Source organism: Mytilus edulis, chromosome 14, assembly GCF_963676685.1.
Source record: "Mytilus edulis chromosome 14, xbMytEdul2.2, whole genome shotgun sequence".
In the NCBI taxonomy this organism is placed as follows: Eukaryota; Metazoa; Mollusca; class Bivalvia; order Mytilida; family Mytilidae; genus Mytilus; species Mytilus edulis.
Window position 1 is genome coordinate 21,104,158 of NC_092357.1, and position 23,182 is coordinate 21,127,339.

The 23,182-nt window shown below is 31.9% G+C and overlaps 1 protein-coding gene across 1 annotated transcript; it reads right to left on the minus strand.

The window, feature by feature from the left end:
• Positions 1–617: 617 nt before the first annotated feature.
• LOC139502456 (uncharacterized) lies at positions 618–10,013 on the minus strand. The gene is made up of 7 exons (XM_071291931.1): positions 9,930–10,013; positions 8,602–8,656; positions 7,772–7,867; positions 6,630–6,671; positions 2,887–3,161; positions 2,217–2,339; positions 618–729 (listed from the first exon to the last, which is right to left on the minus strand). Exons 1-7 carry the CDS (start codon positions 9,930–9,932, stop codon positions 640–642), a joined length of 684 nt encoding a protein of 227 aa, XP_071148032.1. The 5' UTR covers positions 9,933–10,013; the 3' UTR covers positions 618–639.
• Between the last annotated feature and the right edge of the window lie 13,169 nt (positions 10,014–23,182).

A 23,182-nucleotide genomic window follows, 5' to 3' on the forward strand; every position in this document is an offset into this window, starting at 1 on the left:
TATGTTAGTTCCACAAAATTGAAATATATATTATAACAAAGGTTGTCATGACGTTTGGTATCAATATACGTTTTTTTTCTGGAAATATAGTCATCTGAAATAATGGAGCGTTTGATCTTAATTCTAATAATAATATGTGTTAAATGTAATAAGATACTAAAAGTAACTACATTTATAACATAGGAAAAAACGTCTAATGAAGGGTTACTTTGTTTCTACAAGAATTTCGTTGCAGGAGACACAAAACAGAATAAGGGGAACACACTTGACCCGAAACATAACGATAAAAACGGTAGTAGATTTAAAAAGTGAAAACGCTATATTCATTTGTTATTAAATTATGATTTTGTTTAATTGTTGTGTTTTACAAATTTAGTTGCCATCTGATTTACAATTAAACTATGATTTTGTTTAATTTTTGTGTTTTACAAATTCAGTTCCCATTAATTTAAATTCAGGACAATCAAGAGCATGAAGTTTGAACGTAGATTTAATGTCTGTTTTTAAATACTGTTTAACGATCGACAGGTTTTAATTGTTTTGGTTTACTATGCTAAAAGATATGACTCCCATGCTTTATATCTAGATATTTTTCAAGTTCTTAAATAATGAAAAACTACACTTTGAATTTGTCTTTAATCAAGTCCATGTTAGTATATATATTTTATCGAGTGGTTCTGATTCAACATGCCTAACTTCTGGAGTAGTATCGCATTCTTGATGGAAAACCTATTAAAACAAAATAACAAAGATAAAATAATATAAAACATTAATTTGATTTGATTAGATTTTTGGTGTTTTAACGCCGCTTTTAAGCACTGCATTTATGCTATTTCGAGGTGGCTAGTTTTATTGGTGGATGAATCCGGAGTGCCATGAGAAAACTACCGACCTTCGTTAAGGTTCATCATAAGGAATTGAAAAATATGGCCGTGTTTACACCTCCAAAATTACTATGAGTACAGACAAACTGGTACATTCAGGAAAGTTTTAAGGCATGGCAGGAACTAGATATATAAAAGTGATATGAAGTCTACGTTTCAGAAAATTAAAAACTTACCTGGATTTTGATGTTCATTTTTTTTCCAGTCTGCAGAAGATAGCAAAATAAACAAACACCCGAGTTTCATTTGATACGGTCCACTCAGTTACACAGTTTAAACCTGTTAAATCACCTATTGTTTACAGGTGTCTATTGTCCATCTATTGTCCATTTAAATCAATACTACTCACAACATTGATTATATGAGGGGAGCTTGTCAATCGTTTTCACTACTTAGTTAATTTTTGCACCTTCTGCAGGAACGAAAAAAAATGGATAGCAAAATCTAGAAAAGTTTATAATTTTCTGAAACATAAAATGCATTTAAAATTTATATATCTAGTTCCTGCCATCCCTTAAAACTGTTGCAGGTGTATAGGTTAGTCTGTACTCAGAGTAAAATTTGGGGTGTAAATACGGCCATTTTAGTCAAAAGGTTATGATGAACCTTAAGAAATCTGACAATCCTAATCAATTAAGATTGGAGTCGAGTGCACCCGCAAGAGCGGGATTCGAACTCACAACCTCAGTGTTGACTGGCTTATAACTACTGAGACCACTCAGAGAGTTGTCTCATTGGCACTCATACAACATCTTCCTATATCTATAACATGTTTAATGCCTCCACATTTCCCCGCATGTTCCTAGTCAGGAATCTCTGAACTTTTGGTTATTTTTTCGTATTGGTTCATTTATAATTAATATTTTTAATGGAGTTAAAATGACGTCCATTTTCGCTGAACTAGCACCCACTTTGATTTCGAAGCTAGCTGGAGCCCGCCTCCAGGTGCGAGATTTTCTTGCTATTTTGCAGACCCATTGATGGTCTTGGTCTCTTTCCTTCTCTTTGGTCGGTTTGTTTATTATTTGACACATTCACCGTGTCAACTCTCAATTTGACCATGCACTGTAAATACTTACATATGTACTGGTCCAAGCGGTGAGTTTTCTCATTAGAAATTATAACGCATCTTCTAATTTTTATTTTGTAATATTTATTATTGTTTTACTTTTTAAACAAAACAATATATATTATTCGTTTTCTCAAGATATGAACGACCTTTAAAATAAAACTTATGGGTTATTTATACTGATCAAAATCAATCGCGTTGCTTCTACAAGAAAGAAATGTTGTACATGGCATGAAGAGAAAAATGTCAAGTTTAATACTTACCTTTATTTCATTTCCATCACATGATATAAGTATGCCTGCTTGTCTTACATTTCTCCGTGGATGATAAAATACAGGTGTGTATGGTTTAGCTAATCCTGAGCACGTGCCATTCCTTAAAAGTACCTGTAAAAGTTAAGTTATTAAAAAAGAAAATGCTGTATGAAAACTATCAAATAAACCAAATACACGCATAGACCTACTAGTATTTATTTCACAGATAACGACATTACTACAATCCGGTACAATTAGAGTTATCACTGGGTGTGTATTTACACGAGCAACTTTGTGTACCCTTCCAGAGAACCCGACACTACCCCCCCCCCTCCCCTTCCCCCCTTTCCGGTTTTTGAGTAGGCTCTTACTGCTCAGTCTTTAATTTACTGTGTTGTGTTTTGTGTACTGTTGTTATGTATTTTGGTCGTTTTTCGTTTTTTTCGAAGGCATGGTCAGATTGTTTTCGATTAATGAGTTAAAATATCCCTTTGATATCTTTTGCTTCTATCTTGAAGTATTAGCTTAAAACCGTAATATTTTATTTCAAAATGAATAATTTAACGAGATTTGTTAAACTTATTATGGCAAATTCTGAATGACTAACATACGGATATTTCACGTGATCACTTTGTCTTGATCATTAATTGTTTGTATTTTACAGTCCATTATGAATTACCTGTTCGCCTTCAATCCATTTAGAACTGACAGGGGCGTTGCAAAGTGTCATAACTAAAGCATCGCTATCATGTCGGCCATCGTTAGCACATTGTGCAGCTCGTGAGTTATTGACAAATAGATTTCTTGCAACGGCATCAAAAACAGCAACGATGTCGCATGTGCTTGTATGTGGCGCATGAGTAACAACTGGTGCATGCGTATTATGTGGTGCATGAGTTGCGTGTGGAGCATGAGTAATATGAGGTGCATGAGTCTTTGGCGCTTCAGTTTGTTCTAAAACGGAAAGACAAAACTACTTTATGATATGAGTTAACTTTTTATCTATTATATCTTATCTCTGGAAAGAAATCTACAATAGAATACAACTTCATATAACACAAGATACCCAACTAGCATTTCTGAGAAATACAATAAATACTCGGTCGTACACTACCGTCATATTTTGATCCGCGAATGATTCCGATAATAGACATATGCGTGTTATACACCATTGTGTAGATAGTTTAAAATAAATTTAGTTTCAGTCGGATAGACAAACGAGGAGTCTAAATATGACGGAAGTTTTCAATGGAGAATCATAAATCAATCTGTTTATAGTTATCATGTATAACTTTAATCAGAGACAAGACATAGTGATTGTTGCACATGTTATGTATAACCAAGTATAAAGGAAAACTATTTCAGATACCAGTGTCTGTGAGTTTATACAATCTGCTTAAATTTCAATGTTAGTCCTTATAATATCATACCAGTGTTTTCTTGTTTACAATGTATACAAAATACGAAGGTGTATTTATGTCAGGATCAAATTTTAGAACCGGAATGAAGCTACAATGTAGTTCTACATGTATTTAGTCAGATACCTTATTCTATCATTACAACTACTGTCTGTTGTGAAGAACTAGAAACACGCAATATAGACCATGTGTATGGCTTTATGATCAAAATAGAGATCCTGTGTAAAAAGTAAAATCACAAAAATACTGAACTCAGAGAAAAATCAATTCGGAAAGTCCATAATCACATGGCAAAATCAAATAACAAAACGCATCAAAAACGAATGGACAAGAACTGTCATATTCCTGACTTGGTACAGGCATTTTCAAATGTAGAAAATGGTGGATTGAACCTGGTTTTATAGCTAGCTAAACCTCTCACTTGTATGACAGTCGCATCAAATTCCATTACATAGTCACCGATGCGTGAACAAACAAACAGACATAATAGGTAAAAATGTCAAAAATAGGGGTACAGCAGTCACCATTGTGTTATCGGTAAACGGAAAAAAAGTCACAGGAAAAAAAGTCACAGGATAAAAAGTCACAATACCCCTAGGAAAAAAAGTCACAGGAAAAAAAGTCACAAGAAAAAAAGTCACAGGAAAAAAAGTCACAATTTGTTTAAGTAAACTAATTTGTCAGAAATATGTTGGAATGCATGTGAAAAAGTCACTATGTACATGTATGCAATAAATAATTAAACTGGAGTTTTTGAATGCATTGAAAAAAAGTCATAATATATTTGTACTGGATTACTTATTTAAGTTATGTTAGTGGTTAATTTTTAAAAACTATAAAGGAATTATATATATACTTATAAAAATGTATTGGAATAAATAATGTTCTTTTTTTTCAAAATTGACTTTTTAACTAATTGTGTCCTTTAATTTGATATTGAGCGTAAGTTGTATTTCATTGATATGGCTTCATACGAAGACAGGAAATGAAAGGTTTATAAAGGGGGAAGGGCACCCGGGGAAAGGTGCCACAAGAAGCCACACATCAATATCAACAGTCCCTAGACATATAAATATATATGAATACTAAGCTATTATTAATGGCAATGAGTTGTTTGTTTAACACTAAATTACAGAATACTTATCTTTATAAAAATAAAAAAAACATGTGGTCAAGTTATATACTGTATTCAAAATGAAGAAAATTGTTGCTGTTAAACTCATATCTCTTTCATAAGAGATATAAACAAAAATAATTACAACAAATCCTTGAAAACATGTATCAATAGTACACCAGCATGTACATGTTCCATTTAAATGTTTTGAATTTATATCTAAATTTCCAAAGCTAGTCGTATAAAATGAATTAAAAAATGTCTATTTCCAAATAAAATATCTATTGGGAATGTTTCCCAATATATTCATATATATATATGCGGCCTTATGACCATTTCCATAAAAAATACAAATTGGGAATGTTTCTCCTGTTTATACATGTATGTGCAGACCATATGACTATTTCATACAAAAATATATATTGTGACTTTTTTTCCTGTGACTTTTTTTCCTGTGACCTTTTTTCCTGTGACTTTTTTTCCGTGACTTTTTTTCCGTGATTTTTTTTCCTGTGACTTTTTTTCCTACATTCGTGTTATCATCTTAATCACTATAAAAACAACAAATGTAACGAAGAAGCACAAAAAGGCATACATCAAATTAACATCCTCATTTTGATTATATTATACGATTATATTTGTCTATGTAAAATGCACCCATCAAGGAAGGAGGGTATGGGTACTGGTGTAAAATTGCGCGTTTGAAATTCGCACAGGTAGACATGAAATAATTTTGTCGTTCAAAGTATGACGGGATGCACAAATACAGTCACGCAAAATAGATATAGCAAACACTGACTTAGCAGTTAAAGTAATAATAATAAATAAAATAATAGTGTGGTTCAAAGTATGACCTGATACATAAGTACAGAGTCACGTTAAATGTATATCACAAAAAAAGTTGGTTAACAGTAAAAGTAATATTAATGAATAAAATAATTTTGTCATTCAAAGTATGACAAGATACATAGGTACAGAGTCACATCATAAAATAATTTTGTCATTCAAAGTATGACAAGATACATAGGTACAGAGTCATATCATAAAATAATTTTGTCGTTCAAAGTATGATGGGATATATAAGCACAGAGTTACGTCAAAAGGATATCTCTAAAAACAGACAACAGTAAAAGTAATATTAATAAAGACAAATAAAAGAATAATATAACACGTAATTAAGATGATAAACAACGTCAGTACGCAAAATCTATACTTCAAGACCATCGTGTATTATTTGTGAAGTTGATACGGAATATTTATCAACAAGTTCTGGGTACCTTCCGATGAACTTTTTTAGAAAAAGAACGAGACGTTCTTTGACATACCCCTGGTTCATCAACTTTCTGCTCAGACATTGGTGACGTTTTACAAAGTCTGAGTAGGAGCTGCAAGCTCTTGAATACCGAATAAGTTGGGAAATGTATATTCCATATGCAGGTGAAGTTGGTATGTTGCTACTAAGGTGAGGGAAATTGATAATTTCAAAATCAAAATCGTCTCGTTTGTCATAGATTCTGGTACTAAGATGACTGTGTATGTCAAATTCGAGGTATAAGTCTAAAAATGAGGCGGATGAAGCCGTGTCTGTTGTCTCTTTAATTTCTAGTTCTGGTGGATATATTAATGGAACCCAATCAGAAAAGTTTGGATTGTTAATGGAAAGAACATCATCAATATATCTGAAAGTGAAATTAAATAACCTGGCTTCTGGTAAATAAAAGCTTTGAGAACAAAGATTTGACAACACTTAGTTTTATTTCTATTCGATGTTTATAACATAAGCCAATAAAATTTTAGCCTTCAAATTTTTCAAGGTGAGCAATAATCCGATGAAGCACCATCAGTCAGATTGTGTGTATAATAAGGAGACTGTGGCATAAATATACTCACCATCACAGCTCAGATCTTTACATCTATGGCAATCTAAACACTCTACAGAAATGAATTAAATAATGAATGAAAACACTTCAAATTTCAAGTTATTAAAATCGTGACATAAATCTTAAGTGAATTTATTTTCCTCGTTTATAGCGGTCAGAATCAATTTAATATTTTGATATGAGCGTCACTGATGAGTCTTATGTAGACGAAACGCGCGTCTGGCGTACTAAATTATAATCCTGGTACCTTTGATAACTATTAAGTGATGAACTTAAAAAAATCAATTGATGAACTGACAGAATCAATTGTCTTAGACTGATTATATTAATTCATAGACGCACCAGAATCTGTTCTAGATAAGAACTTCCATCAACGGTTCTTGATTTGAACCGCGTCCGTCAGGAACTGTTCTAACTATTTATATGTTCTAGATCAGTTGCATTCCGATTTTAAGAGGAGGTTGAGCTGGTTCAAGCTGTATCTCATATATACCTTATAAACCGCTCATCATTGAAATGTAAAAGCAATATATTTAGTTTTTTTTCTAGCAATTTACTTTATAAGACAGTTGTTTTTCTCTTTTGAATTATTTCCAGTTTGATTCGAATCTTTGTTACATGTAATAGGTATAAGATTGGTTTAAGGGCCGGCTGAAGGACGCCTCCGGGTGCGGGAATTTCTCGCTACATTGAAGACCTGTTGGTGACCTTCTGCTGTTGTTTTTTTATTTGGTCGGGTTGTTGTCTCTTTGACACATTCCCCATTTCCATTCTCAACTTTATTGGTTGTTTTTGTGGATCCCGACAAGAAATTTATTTTTGAAATTTGCATCTGTGGATTTTTATGAAACTGTTACATGCATTTTTTTAATTTGTATACCGTACTCTAAATATAATATATGATCTTGGTCCATTGTTGAAGGCCATGCAATGACTTGTTATTATCTACATCCTTGGCAAAGGAATGTTTTTTTAATTGACCAATCATATCACATCTTCTAATTGACCAATCATATCACATCTTCTAATTGACCAATCATATCACATCTTCAAATTGACCAATCATATCACATCTTTTAATTAACCAATCATATCACATCTTTTAATTGACCAATCATATCACATCTTCCAATGTCTATGTTATGTACATACCTAAATGTTGTTCATGCTTACAGATACACCCGTAGCATTTTTGCCAACGCCGTTCTCCCTCTTTACAGCTGTTATCAAATATAAACCTTTTGATCCCTTAGAAATAAAATTAACGACTTAATCATGTTTTCAATCATACATATTCTGCATTCGTATCAACTCGGCCGATTCCGTACCCTCATCTCACGATAAAAGGGAAGTAACGGATTCTACCGAGGACTGCCGAATGATATTCTGTTAAGAGGAACACGACTTGTTCTTATATTTGGTCCGAGGACACAGTTATTCATAGGGCATTTCTTTAAAACAAAAACAAAATTAAAAAAAATCCTCCTGCACTTTCTTGATATTATTTTTACAGTGTTGTATTACTTTTGGAACCAATGAGAACAAACTAAAAGAAAATATCAGATCTAACTCTTTATATTGAAAATGTTATCTTATAGGGGTCTCAAAATCTTTTGACAGCTTCCGAAGTTCTAACCTTTTAAACCTTTTTCAACTGGACCAAATCACTACTTTACTTTAAAAGAGGGACGAAAGATACCAAAGGGACAGTCAAACTCATAAATCTAAAACAAACTGACAACTTTAAAATTCGTGACCTATTTTGATTTTCAGTGTAATTTTATTCCCCCCTCCCCTCACTTGCTATTTAATGCATAAATCATGGATAAATAAATTTGGAAGTTACACACTGCAACACACTGTCAACACTAGGACAAAGAACGTTACTGTGGTCTTGGACCATCTACATCATGCAAATACAACATTAATAGTTTATATATTATTGATTATGGTTTAAAATTTATAAAAGTTTTCAAACTTACCTACGGTTTCGTGTACAAAACATAAAACAGCCAACACAAATAGAGTATTTTTCATCTAAAGAGAAAAGGTAAATAGTTTCAGAGTTTTTCCCCTTCAAATTGAGATTTGTTATTCACGGTTACTTATTCTATATGTATGTATATGATTCACATTGAAAATATTTGGGAGCAATTCTTGTCCACATGTTTAGTATCCCTGTAAATAGCAGGGCTGAAATGAATAAAACCATTCAAGATATCCAATCGTATATGCTAGTTTATCGTAGAGCATGTAGAATAAACAGCTGCGTCACGAGTGCATGATATGCCCGTCGTTTTGTGTGACTGTGAAGTGTTATGCAATAATCATAAAAAGTTTCTGAGTAACGGCGCGACATGTGACCCCCCTTTTTTTCTTAAAAAAATTACTCTAAAAAAAAATTTGAATCATCACCAAAAATTATACAGATCTTTAGAAAAATATAAGTAAGAAGTGTGTAAAGTTTTTATAAATAATCATAACTTGTTTTTGAGATACGGCGCTGTTTTAGTTACAAAGTCCCGTAACTCAAAACGTTTTAATCTGATTTTTGCCAAAAAGTATACAGATCGTAAAAGACATTTATGTTAAATTTCGTGAAAATTTGATAAGTTGTTCTCAAGATACGGTGCGGCATGTTTACGCCGGACAGACACGCGAACAATTGTCCGTAACGATCTGAAAAAAAACAAGTTATCCCCCTAGCACTTGTTAAGCAGAAATTAAATAAACAGTCTTATGTGTTTTAAACAGTTCGCAGTACTTCATGCTTGTATTGCAGTTATTCTATACTACATGTATCAGAAACAAAAGATTTTTTGCTAAATCCCTGTAATATTTACAAGTTTTATTACAACAGGTTAACGTTAAGAAAACAAAAGTTATGGTATTTCACATGAGGTAAACAAAACATAAGTGATCACAACCTGCAATATTCATGCATGTTTATAGATATTTTTCTTAAATAATCATGTAGATATATCTTGCTACTTTATCAGCTGTGTTATATTAGCAAATATTGGCATTGACTGATTTATCATGCATAATTTGTTGTGGACTTAAGCGATGTTGTGGACTTTAGAGGAATTGTGGACTTTAATGGTGTCACAATGCTATTACACATAACACTTATATCGAACCAAAAAAAATGTTGTACATTTATTGGTAAACATCAACACATATAGATACCAAGTTTAACAAGTCATTCAAAACTTAGCTTTTTTTTCAATGAAAAAAAAAATATATTTACGTGAAGAGAGTTTCTGAGGAAAATAATATGATTTAATTGATCTTAAAACTGTTGACTTACCATAATGCCGTAATATGGATTTTAATATTTAACTACGCTTAACAGTAATTTCGTGTCGTAGTTCTATCTATGTATATAATGAATATCACATATATAGTTCCTCATTATATATGTACCTACAAGAATGTCCTTCAACGTGACTTTGAAGGTTAGATAAGTCTTAAGGTTTGTCACGTTCGGTAAATTAAGTTTAATTGTGGTCATCTATTTGGTACCGACACATCTTAAGTACATGTGTATTTCCTGCTTTCTTTTTATACATGCTACATGTAAATACTAATGAAGTAGCTATGGTTAAAACTGAAGAGTAACTGAATTTGCTTAGCAATGATATATTACATGGAAAGCTTATCATTTTTCAGTTTTTTATCAAGTTAGATGAGCTAAGTTACATGTATGTAATTCATAGCCATGGACTGATAAAAAAAATAAAATCGCAGCATAATTCTAAAGAATTGAACTATCTAAATCAAAGCACTGTTAGCGTTGTTGGTAGTTAATCGAAAACCAAGGCAAAAGTAATAAGGGAAATTGTGGTTCGATTAAAACAGCTTATAAAAAATCTTAATAGATATAGGAAGATGTGGTGTGAGTGCCAATGAGACAACTCTCCATACAAATAACAATTTAAAAAGTAAACCATTATAGGTTAAAGTACGGCCTTCAACACGGAGCCTTAGCTCACACCGAACAACAAGCTATAAAGGGCCCCAAAATTACTAGTGTAAAACCATTCAAACGGGAAAACCAACGGTCTAATCTATATTAACAAAACGAGAAACGAGAAACACGTATATATTACATAAACAAACGACAACTACTGTACATCAGATTCCTGACTTAGGACAGGTGCAAACATTTGCAGCGGGATTAAACGTTTTAATGGATCCAAACCTTCTCCCTTTTTCTGAAACAATAGCATAACATCACAACAAAGAAAAACATACGATAAAATATCAATTGGCAGACTTAACTCAATCAAAAAACGTATGATTAAACAATGAACGAATAAATTTGATCTGAAGTACACTTTACTGTTTTAAGCTATCCTACATACCTTTTTTCACTACAATACAAGTGCCATTTGTTTTCAGAAGTCTATTACCGGAGTTTACTTTAAAATGTGTTACATTTTTCTATGATTCAATGTCTAAGAAGACGCAAGCCCACGATAAGACTACTGGGACCACTTTCACAGAATAGTTTAGGAGAACTTTGAAACGAGTGAGTGGTCAACAATAATGTTTATCCAATTTTTGAAACAATGCATGCATATATCATAAACTTAGTCCTCTGTGCACGAATTTATCATTTATTACGCAAATATATCGTTTAATCGTCAATTTGTTTTCACTCTGTATGTTATGATTTAACAAATATGGCTGCTCATTAAACATGTTAAATGCCGTGTTTTGAAGCCGAAGTTTACCGATTGCCACCTTATAGTAATCAAATTACAAAACGCATGGGTATTGAGCACGTGTTTAACATGTACATTCAGATAATTATTTTAATAACAGATCCATGGCTATTGCGATCACCGGATTTTTACGAGGAGGGTTACGCTCAGGTCACTATGCATACAGAAATTATGTCGAAGGAAGCAATTAAAAATAATTACATTTCTTATAAATGTGAACAAATTAAAGAATTTTCATAAAATAAAGTATATTTACATAAGTTGCATAATGAAAAAACGATCTATTTAGTTATAAAAAAACATATGCATATTTTTTTTGATTTGAGGTTTCTTATGACTTTCAATATGTATTAAGATATTGAACTGGGCCATTTATTTTTTCTTGTTAAATATTATTACGTTTGTCATTTCGGGGCCTTTTTTAGCTGACTTTTCAGTATGGAGTTTTCTCATTGTTGGGGACCGTACGGTGACGTGTATTTGATATTTTATGTGTTATTTAGTCTTTTTTGAAGAGTTGTTTCATTGGCAATCATACCATATCTTCATTTTATATTAGTTTGCTCAACGTAATTTGATTTGACTGGGCCAGTCATATAATAAAATAGTATTACATAAAAGGGTATAAATGGAAATAAACAATCGTTGCTTCCATAGTTTTTATCCGCTTCGATGATCTAGATAGTTTCAGCTGTTTACAATTTAAAAGCCATTGTACCAGCAGAAAATAATTTATTTTCTCAATGTCGGGTTTTTCCATAGATTGTATAAACGCTGGCGGGGTTTACTTTACTTAGTCTTCTCCAACCTGTTTAATCTTCTCATAAAGAATTAAAATGACATCTTATTGATTTGTTTAAAATTAGAATGAGGTAAACCAACTGACCTCAATATAAGATTTTAATTTAATAATAATAATAATAATTTATTTTATTAAAGTATCACATACTTGTCTACACATTTGTTTACAGATTATATTATACAGTGAAACCTGTTCAAATCAAACCTCTTCGGGACTTAAGATTTTGTTCGGTTTTGGCTGATGTTCGGTTATATCAGGTTCAGAACCCACATAATGTGAGATGGTGGTGCGTAAGAACATGTTTGGTTTATACAGGATTTTGGTTAATACAGGATTCGGTTTAGTCAGGTTTCACTGTATACATTCGACAATAATAAAATAAGACAAATACCCAGCCTAGATATATTTATGATAAACTATTATATATCTAATACGTTTATCAAGCAGGCAATGTATCAATTATAATACTTCATACCAAAATGTCTGAAGTCTAATTCATTTTTTAGACCATTTTTCTTTGTCCCTTATTCTTTATTTTTTATATTTTAACACCTCGTCATTTAATATACTTTTTAATTTGGGCTTTATTCTGCACCTTTGTCTATAAATTTCCATTCTATGGACCCCGTCCAGACCCTTATGCAGGCATTGGTCTTACATCTCTCAAAGTGTTTCGCAGCTTAACAAATTTTCCAAAGGAGTAGGTTCAGTAAGACCACTTTTTGGCCCCAAAATATAGCAGTTTTAGAATATTGTGAAAATGTAATCTTTAAGCTAAATTTTGGGAAGTAAAATGCTTTTGCTACTTAAATATGAGCTGTTTTTGACAAAACAATGCACAAATATCGCGTTCTAGCATCATTAAGTCAAGCTAAATTACTGAAATCTTCAAAATTTTAGCATTTTGGTTAATTTTTAGACGATTTCCGTCTAAAATGGAAGTGGCCGCATTCGTGTTCATTCATAATATTAAAAAGTAAGTTGTATTTGATGGAAATACAAAACATATATAAAGGTTGAGGATGAACACGGATGCGGCCACTTTCATTTTTGACAAAAACCATCTGAAAAGTTACATTTTTTGGCATATTTGATAAAGTTTTCATATTTAAGATTGAATCAGAGCGTTTTGATGACTAAATCAGTTAAAACCTTTTACATTAACTAATCGAATCAATTAAAATAGACAATCTAGTGTTTAAAAAGTTTCCAAAAACTTTCGTTAGATGAACCTGAAATTTGAGGCCAAAATCGGCTCTTACCGGACCTACTCCTTTTGAAAGCAGAGAAAAAAGTAGGTTTATAAGTTATTATTTCAGTCACAGACCATAGACATTTGTCTCAGAATTTGCAATTAAGCCTCAATTTTCAGTATCCATATTGCCATCTTTTAAAGTCATGTTGACGAAACGGATTTTAAGTCTTTCAGTTATGACCCGTCCTTATTCATGTTATTACAACGGTCACCATGAATGTTGGATAATACTGTTGAGAGCAGACGTGAAATTTTATAGAGATAATTCTTCAACATCTTTGACATTGCTTTGTCAAATTTGTTACAGGAATCCAAGTATGTCCTATTAAGCGGTTTTCTGTTCGTTGCCATGACATCTGTGGGAGACATTGTCCCTTATTTTGTATATAAGTGATTTAATATATATTTAGATTTTTTTAATACTTTAATGACAGGCTAATCGAGTGAGTGTGTGTTCGTATGTTTTATTGCATTGTATTTATTGTTTTGGGGAGGTTAACTTTTTGGTAGTTAAAACCACAATGACCAGGCTAGGAAACTGGGAAGGCAAAAGCTCACATTAAATCTGTACTGATACAGTGTGATAAATGTCCTCCTTAACACAATGACCCGTGATAATGCTTTTATTATAGAAAGAAGATAACACACATAACATAACACACATAACATAACACACATACATGAGACATATTCTATTTGCATTGGTATCGGATTCAGATTCGACCCGGAACTTTTTTATTGGCAATATCATTAATTATTTGGATAACAGAAGGGCCTAGACTGGTGTAATTCAACAACATTGTAATATATGTTAAATGTAAAGTTATATTTTTGTATTCAACATGTTTACGTCATGACGGCTAACAAATTGAACCTCTTCATTTTATCATAATTATAGTTATTATATAGTTATAATAGTTTGTATCCGCAGAAAAGGGGAAAAGTTTCAGTTCTATTCAAAAGCATGTTTCGTTTTCCGATACGAGCAAAGTTCTTCTTAAAGACCGTCCTTTCATAATAGAAAAAAAATATAGGATATCCGTTCATGACACAAAATCATATGTACAGCAAAATAAAGGAACACAAAAACGACTTTACACAATAGATAGTAAATAAACTCTCAATGCCATTTTACTTTGTCATGAAAGCTGCGATTACATATCTTTCCAATCTGGTTAGCTGGGATAAACCATGTCTTTTAAACAACACTTTAATAACAAGAAACAAAAAGAATGCATTTTTTCATGCAGACTATCAGAGCTGGCATGAAATGTATATTGTATATACATGTGTAAAAATACATATGTGAAATACAAGTATATTCCAAGAAATATGTCAACTATAAAGCAAAAAAGGTCCTAATCTCTATAAATGTATGTATTTATCCGACACCTCGTCGCCCATGAAAAACTTTAAAAAAAAAAGGTTCATGTTAAACCGTGTACAACTACAGATAATAAACCGCCAACAAATACCGTCCTTAAAAACGGTTCTGTAGGTATTCACCACTTCATCTTTATCATATATATTTATTATTTAGTCATTTTATAAAATTTACGGTTTTCAAACGTGTGAGTTATACTAAATGATAAGGATTTTTTTATACAGACAGAAACCCCTAGCTGTATTAGGTACAACTTTTTGAAACTTTCGGTCCTCAGTGCTTTTCAACTTTGTACTTGTTTTGGCTTTCGAACTTTTTTCATCTGAGCGTCGCTGGTTAGTTTTGTGTGGACGAAACGCACGTCTGACGTGTTAAATGTTAAACCTGGTACCTTTTATTAACTATTATTAGTGTGTTTCTCTGTCCTATATATTCTCCCATTTATTTGCATTGTAGTCCTTTCATTTAAAGTTGTCATTTTAATGTTATATTTGACAGTGCCATAGAAGAAATTTTGCATGCCACAAAACCAGGTTTAACCCAACATTTAAGAAAAAAAATAATTTGTTTTGTACCAAGTTAGGAAAATGGCCATTGTCATAATATGAGGAAGGCGCTACCTTTAATGCCAGCTTTATACTAAGACAATGTCCTATCATCTATTGATTGATTGTTCGTTGTTTAACGTCCAGTGGAAAACATTTCATGCATGTTCAGAACGAATGTCCTAGGTTACATTAACGTATTGTTTAGGTCTAAAATAAAATTACAAGTTCAGATGGATAATATTAAGGGAACGAAAACATTGAACTTGAAAAGGCATGAAAGGTTATGGTATTTTTCCTGAAAAAAATTATTCTTATGCTCAAATTGATGAATAAAAAACATGTTCAAGCATAGGACAAACGAAATATTTGGAATCCAGATCTTCACCAAAAAAGATTTTATTTTTCAGATATTACAAAATAAATTTAACTTTTATTTAATGAATGGCTATCATTTATTTTGAATTTATTGAACCATAAAACTAATTTTTGACTCTTCACATTGAATAATCCGCGAAGCGAATTATGTAAAATGTGAAGAGTCAAAAATTAGTTTTATGGTTCAATAAAATGAAAATAAATCATTGACATTCATTATAAATAAATTTCCATCAAAAATAAGGCTCAAAGAACTTTTTATATTATTTATCTTGATAATAACAACGTACATACATGTTGTCGTATGAATACACAACGTCCGAGTGAGCGTGTCGCCATCAAAATTGACAACATTGAAAATAAAACTAATAATTTAAACCAATCAGAAGACAGTAAATACACAAAATATATTTATATATCTAAAAACATAAAAACTTCCCATGTCAGTCTGTACACAGTAGTTTTTAAGGTGATTATAAGGCCGTAATTGCCAATTTGTTACAATAAACCTTAATAATAGTGTTATATTTTGACTAAATAATTTTAATTGATAGCACTGAAGGGCTTTGTTAAAAAACAATCTGACTCGAATAAAAACATTTGTTTTTTCTGATCCTCTTCAGTTTGTGAGTTCTACATCAATTTCATGTACTATTTCAGAGTCAGTTTTATGTCATTTCTTGCATATATTTTTTCTGTTATAATATATGTACATGATGTAGCTTACTTTTCAAGTTTTTATATGACAGCAAAATAAAATTGAGAATGGAAATGTGAAATACAAGCATGTCAAAAATTTGCTTTTGAATACTGCTTAATCATGTCATAGTTGTTTTCAAGAAGACACATTTGGTTTCCAGACAATAACTTGAGTATAAGTGAATGGATCTCTATGAAATTTTACTAGGAGGTCAATACACTAAAGAAAGATTATAATTGATTTTGAGGTTATGGTACAACATTATTGGGGGTGTTTTTTCTTCAAAAAATTACCTTATTTACATTGATTATACGCTATTCGTAAATATAGATGCAACAAATTCTGATTTGGCAGGAGATGCACACAAAATAGGATGTTTTAATTATTTTATCTGTATTATAAATTGGTTTATTTTTGCTATGATATGTACTTCTTGATAATCATGATAATGTTGATGTGAGTATCATGATAAAGAAAATATAGCTGGTAAGTATATACAATGTACTCACAAATGACGTGCACCAGTGTGAGGACAGAGGATCTTCTTTCCCTTTAATTCCAAAAATTGCACATGATTTTGTTTTCTCACAGAAACACATGAGTTAGTTGGAAAATAAAACACTTGTCATTGTTTGAAATTTTCAGTAGTTAAAATTTAGTTTAGCTTGTTTGAATGTTTCACTGATTGTGTGAAAACTTGAACAGAAAATGTACAAAACATTTAATAAAATTGCATTATCTGCAGAATTATTGATAACTTTCCTCACAATATATTCACAAGGACATAGAACTAACATATTGTCCATGCTATTCTGATCTGAGTTTTTATTTATACATACATACTGGCATGGCTGGTGCTGTTTCAAGTTGTCTTCATTTTCAGTTTCTTGAGAAGTATTTGTTTAACCTGTTCAGTCACTACAAAGTGTTACAATTCTTATTTAGACGCAACACATAAATAGTGACCAAAAAGGTACTGTTTTCACATGAGAGAAGCTAGAAAAAAATTAAATGTACACATTTTCAATATTTTTGTTGGACTTACTATCATATGAAATTAAGGAGATATGTAGTTAGAGACTTTTGCTGAATAGAAATATGTGGGTTCACCTGATTCCTGTTTTCAAATTAGTCCATATTGAAGTTTAAAGGATCCAAAATTAAAATACGTTTGATTTAACTGACATAAAAAATTGGTGTTTTTTATATGCTAAATATACATCTTTGGTCGTATCAGGCTGTGCTTGTCAAGCATTTTATTACCTTTTGCTTTGTAATTTTTTTTTAATAAATTTGTAGTTCTGTTGTGAAGTTGCTTAAACATGAGAATACCCAAGTTGCACCTAAATTGTCATTTTTTTACCAACTTTTTTATTGAACCAGGCAAAAGTTTATTCTTTGCTTATTTTGTAGACTATCCTTGTTTACAATATAGTTACATCAATTTAATTTTGAGTCCATGTAGAGTCATTGAAAAGTGGGTTTGAAATCACATCCAAACAATCCATGATACTGTAATGAGGTCAGTACTCAAATTCCATACATCATTACATGTATGGATAATTTCAAATCCTTAAAACTGGGATATAAACAGAGATTTTGATCTATTTCTTCGAATATTTGGAACAATTTGACATTATTCTATGCTTTAACTATTATTTTTTTAAGAAAGGAATGCTGGAATGCTGGTAACAAATTTGGTTTATTTGCTCATTTTAAAAAGGTGATAAGGTAATTTCACATGAATCATGATGAAAGAAAAATTGTAAGATTTTGCAGGTTTTTTTTGGCTAAAAAGGTGCAATTTGGTTATTGTGTACAATTTTGGTACTGTGATGTTATAATATTTATAACCATTTATAATATTTATAACCATTTTAATATGGGTATTGCTAAAAAGGTTGAAATGTGAACCTGATAGTGATATAGTGATAAGTACTTGGTAGAGTGAAAATGTTTTGATCTGACAGGTTTAAACATATGCAGGTGACTGCTGCAGCTTGAATTTTAGACTACCAAGTAACATGCCCTGTGTATATATACCTATCAAAGTCATGGTATTCTCATGGGTTATCATAACAACTCCATCTTCCAATAAAATTCAATTTGGACAATATAGGAGCATACAATATATACAGTAGTGAGTTCTAAATGTACTACTCAGACTCAAGTCTGATTGAGCTTATAGAGAGAAAACAAAACAGTTTCAATCTCCTGGGACTGTATATAACTAAGGTGTGACATAATAAATGAAAAGATGTGTTGAGAGTTTGCCAAAGGAAGTACAGAATTAGAAGATTGTGAATTATTTTAATAGTTTTTATGTTTTAAACTTTTGTTAAGTTTTGAATTAGCCTGTGACCTACCATAGGATCCAGAGGGGGGATGGTCTTTTTCTTGGGAAAAAATTGTTGATAATAGCCTTAGGGAATCACTGAAGCATGCCTAGAGTGACCCGTCTTTTGTTCCTGCCTGATAATGACCACAATCAACGAGCTGATTATTATGCCGTGGTTTATTTGCACACACAGACCCATCCCCCCCCAAAAAAAACAGGGGGCCCTCCTTATGGAAAATGCAGGATTCGTCATTGACTATACATAAATAACCGTGATCACATTCAACAGTATAATTATCAGTGTTTCTTGATGTAAGGAATAATGTGGCAGATGAACATAAGTAGTCATGGTCAACCAGTGCACTGGAGTTTACCCGCATGCCGCATTTTATGTAAAAAAATCTGAATGTATGCCTGCAGAGATTTTTTCTGTGTTCCCATGGCTGGACGGAACTTTTACGCTAAATATGTTATCGAAATGTATGATTTTGTGACTTTTAAATGAAGTACCTGTGCTTATATAGGTAATTTGTTTTGACCTCACAGATCATGGAATGTTGAAGCAGACGAAACATGGCGTCAGATGTTGTTGTCCTAACTTCGTTAATTTCCGTGGTGCAATAAAATTTAAATAAGCTACACAAGTTACCAAGCATTCTGAATTCTTGTTTTATCAAACAAATAAAAAATCATGTCGTATTTAAAATCGAAATTATTCCGATCTGTCCCGTTTTTTCAAGATCGCGTTGAAACGTTAAATTCGGCCGCCATTAAAAAAAATTATCGTACGAGATTTTACGAGAGATGGGTCGTGTAGAGAGAGTTATCGTTCTTTATTCCAAATCATAAGTGCCAGCTAAAGCTGGCATATTCTAGTTCGTTTCTGTGTATGTTACATTTAAATGTTGTGTTTCTGTATGTGTCGTTATTCTCCACTTATATTTGATGCGCTCTCCTAAGTCTTAATTTGTAACCCGAAATTGTTTTTATCTCAATCGATTTATGAATTTCAAACAGCGGTATACTACTTTTGCCTTTATTTAGACAACATTTTATTGCGATTCTACGAAACGCGAAAAAAAAATATAGCATTATATTACTGAACATTAATGGTGCAAACCGTTTTGATAACGTTGGATATGCAGTTTTACCAAAGCACAATAATGCCACCATGTATATGTAATAAGTTAGCATTGATAATCTGATGTGCATAGCGTCGTATAATTATGCTCAAATAAACTATGTATCTAATATTTTCATTTGTTATAACCTGCTTATTTGTTGTACTGTAACACCGCTGTCTAAGGATAAGGGGAGGGTTGGGCGCCTGATAACATGTTTAACCCCGCCATATTCTGGGTGTTCCTGTCTTAAGACAGGAACCTGTTATTTGGTTATTAGCGTTAGTTGCTGTATACCATATTTGTTCTTTGTTACTCATTGATACGTTGGTTTTCTCGTTTGAATTGTTTTACATTAATTTTGTAGTTTCGGAACCTTTTGTAGCTGACTATGCGGTATGGGTTTTACTCTTTTGTTTAAGGCTGTACGGGGATCTATATGTTGTTATATTCTGTTTCGTTTGTCTGTCTTAGAGAGTTATCTTTATGATGATGTTGAATTTACAAGTATATAAAATATTCGATTGATTTAAAACACCGTTGTTTATGTTTAATTTTAAACTTTCGCGTCATTCTTTAATAGTTGTAAAACTTCAACGATGGGATGGAAGACGACAAGTACGTTAAAATGTATTTATGTAATAATAAATAATCAGGAATGCGCATGCAAGATCTTTTCTTTAGTATTACAGTTGATATATACAAGGTATTTGTTTAACTAACTTTAAATAACAAATATGTACATTTAATCCACAGCCAAAAGGTGAATTTAAAGTCCCACTTAGTCAAATACACTCGTTATTTGCTATTGTATAGTCTCCACTGCGTTAGTGTCTTTCACACAAAATACAAGTATTTAAAAATCAATATTGTATGTTTTTAATATCCTGGTTTGTAGCTAGGTGTAATATCAACAAATAATAGTTTGAAAAAATGACTTAAAGGTTCTGAAGGTAAATATTAACACGTTTAGTTATTGTTTTTAAAAAATACCTGCAGCTTGTACTTGTATATTGCACAAAAACATAGGTTTTTTGTTACAATTGCTTCAGTCTTTCATTAGCATAAGCTAGTATATTATAGTGTATAGTATTTCGTTGTTGAATGCATTGTTTTGATTGTTTCTATGTAATAAAACCAATGCTTACTTACCGTCAGATGATCTGTAAATAGAAAGCTCGGGGATGTGCAATGCAAACATATTATTTTACGTTAGTTAAAGACGTAAAAAAAATCCCAAGGGACAATACACATGATAAAAATACTTATTCAGAACGAAAAAGGACGGGGAGAAAATAAACGAAAAACAACGATACACTACGCAGAAAAAGTTTTGAAGAACACATTCCAATCAAATCTCCGAGGGAGAACTTATGTCATTGTGCCAAAGAAAAGTTGACAGTACCTAATCAACTTATGTTCTAATATTAATAGAGAAAACAACACAAGCGACATAAGTATCTACTTTATACGTTAAATGTTACTTAACAATGGTATTTGTACGTATGAAGCGTAAACTTCATGTTATTTATACCTTCCAAGCGTCATTTCAACATACATTATACATATGAAAGTGAAAATTAATAATTTGGATTGTCTTTCTTTTCCCAAAATCATGTTTAGACCGTTAAACAGGTGAAAACGTACATTTATTAAGCATTGACTTTGCATACGTAAGTCCGTGATTGTTTTTACAGATTCATATTTTTTTTGACAGTAAGCTAAAAGATACGATTTTTATAGAAAAAATGAAATATATCAGTATCTTTTAATTTAAGGTGTCATATTTGATACATTTTTTTCCAAATTGATTTGTTAAAGTTTTCGGTGAAGACGACATTTGTATCTTTACAGTTGTTATGTTAATGCGCAATGTTATTTATCAACCGATGGACACTTATTTAGATTACTAGAAGATCTTTGTAGAGTCCCTAGTCATCAATTCAATTTTTTTAAATGCGTTGCAGCGCATACTACAGGAAATCGAACAAACTTTGAACTTTATGCAAGGATATAAATCAAGATATTAAAATTATAAGGAGTCAAAACAGATAAAAGGAAATGTAGCTGATGACTTCAATTTTATTTTTTTCCTCTTTGAAAGTTTATTCTCTTTCATGCAGAAAGAGCAAGAGTCATTACAACATATGTAAAGTAAATTTGAGGAAATTTCAGTCATACACTGGTACACACGATTTCATACTACATTCATTTATTTTATAGTCTGAGTAAAGCCGTTTTTAATTAATATTCTATAGTCCGTCTTTTCTGTTTGTAATATTAATATACTGCTGGTACAGTGCTGTATCAGGTTAAGGGTTAAGGTTGGTCCCTGTTAAAACGTTCAAATCCGCTGCATATATTCCTAAGTCAGGAATTTAATTCAGGAACAGTGCTTGTCGTTTGTTGGTATGTTTGATAAATGTTTCTCGTTTTGGCAAATAGATTAGAGCGTCGGTTTTCCTGTTTGAATTGTGATACAAAATATTAATGGTCATTTTGGGGCCCTTTATAGCTTGCTCTTATGCTCATTGTATTCTGCTGTTGCTTGGGATAGTTATGATGTTGCTGTTAATTTGCTGCTTTAAATAATCAAATAAAAGAAATCACATTCAAACTCATTGCATGATTTTTTTTTCTTTATTTATATGTTTATGAATTTAAAGAAAAATCCCCTCTGTTCGTTCTTTCCTCAAGCAACAGCAGCAGCATAACTACTTAGGAAGTGAAATGAGTACGACAAAAGTTGCAGGAGCATTGAAAAAAGTTTATTATGGAGAGTTGTCTCATTGGCACTCACACCACATCTTCCTATATCTATTAAAAAAATCTTAATATGAGTATTTTAAGCAGCAGCAACAACAACTCTCTATCCTCGACTAGCGGCAGCAGCAAAACACACACAAGAAGGTAGTGAGCACAAGAGCTGTAGAGGAAGTAAAAGCATTACATGGAAACACCTTGTATCTGTATATGACTCAACATGAAGCAACATCAGCAGCGGCAATACTTTAAAGTGTGAAATGAGCACTACTACACTAGGCCGATATTTAATTACACAACTTGAAAACGTCACAGAAAGCACCCAAATTAGAATTTTAACGTATCAATATAAATAAAAAGATGTGGTGTGAGTGCCAATGAGACCATTTAACATCATAGTCAAGTCCATATATGAATTTGAGAACGCTGACCTTACAGAAAGCACCCCAACCCGTAAAGCCCTGTCTCGTAGTTGCAACGTTATAACGTCCAACATTGATCGATTCTGTTCCGGAACTATTTTAACTTACTCCATCTTCTAGTAAAG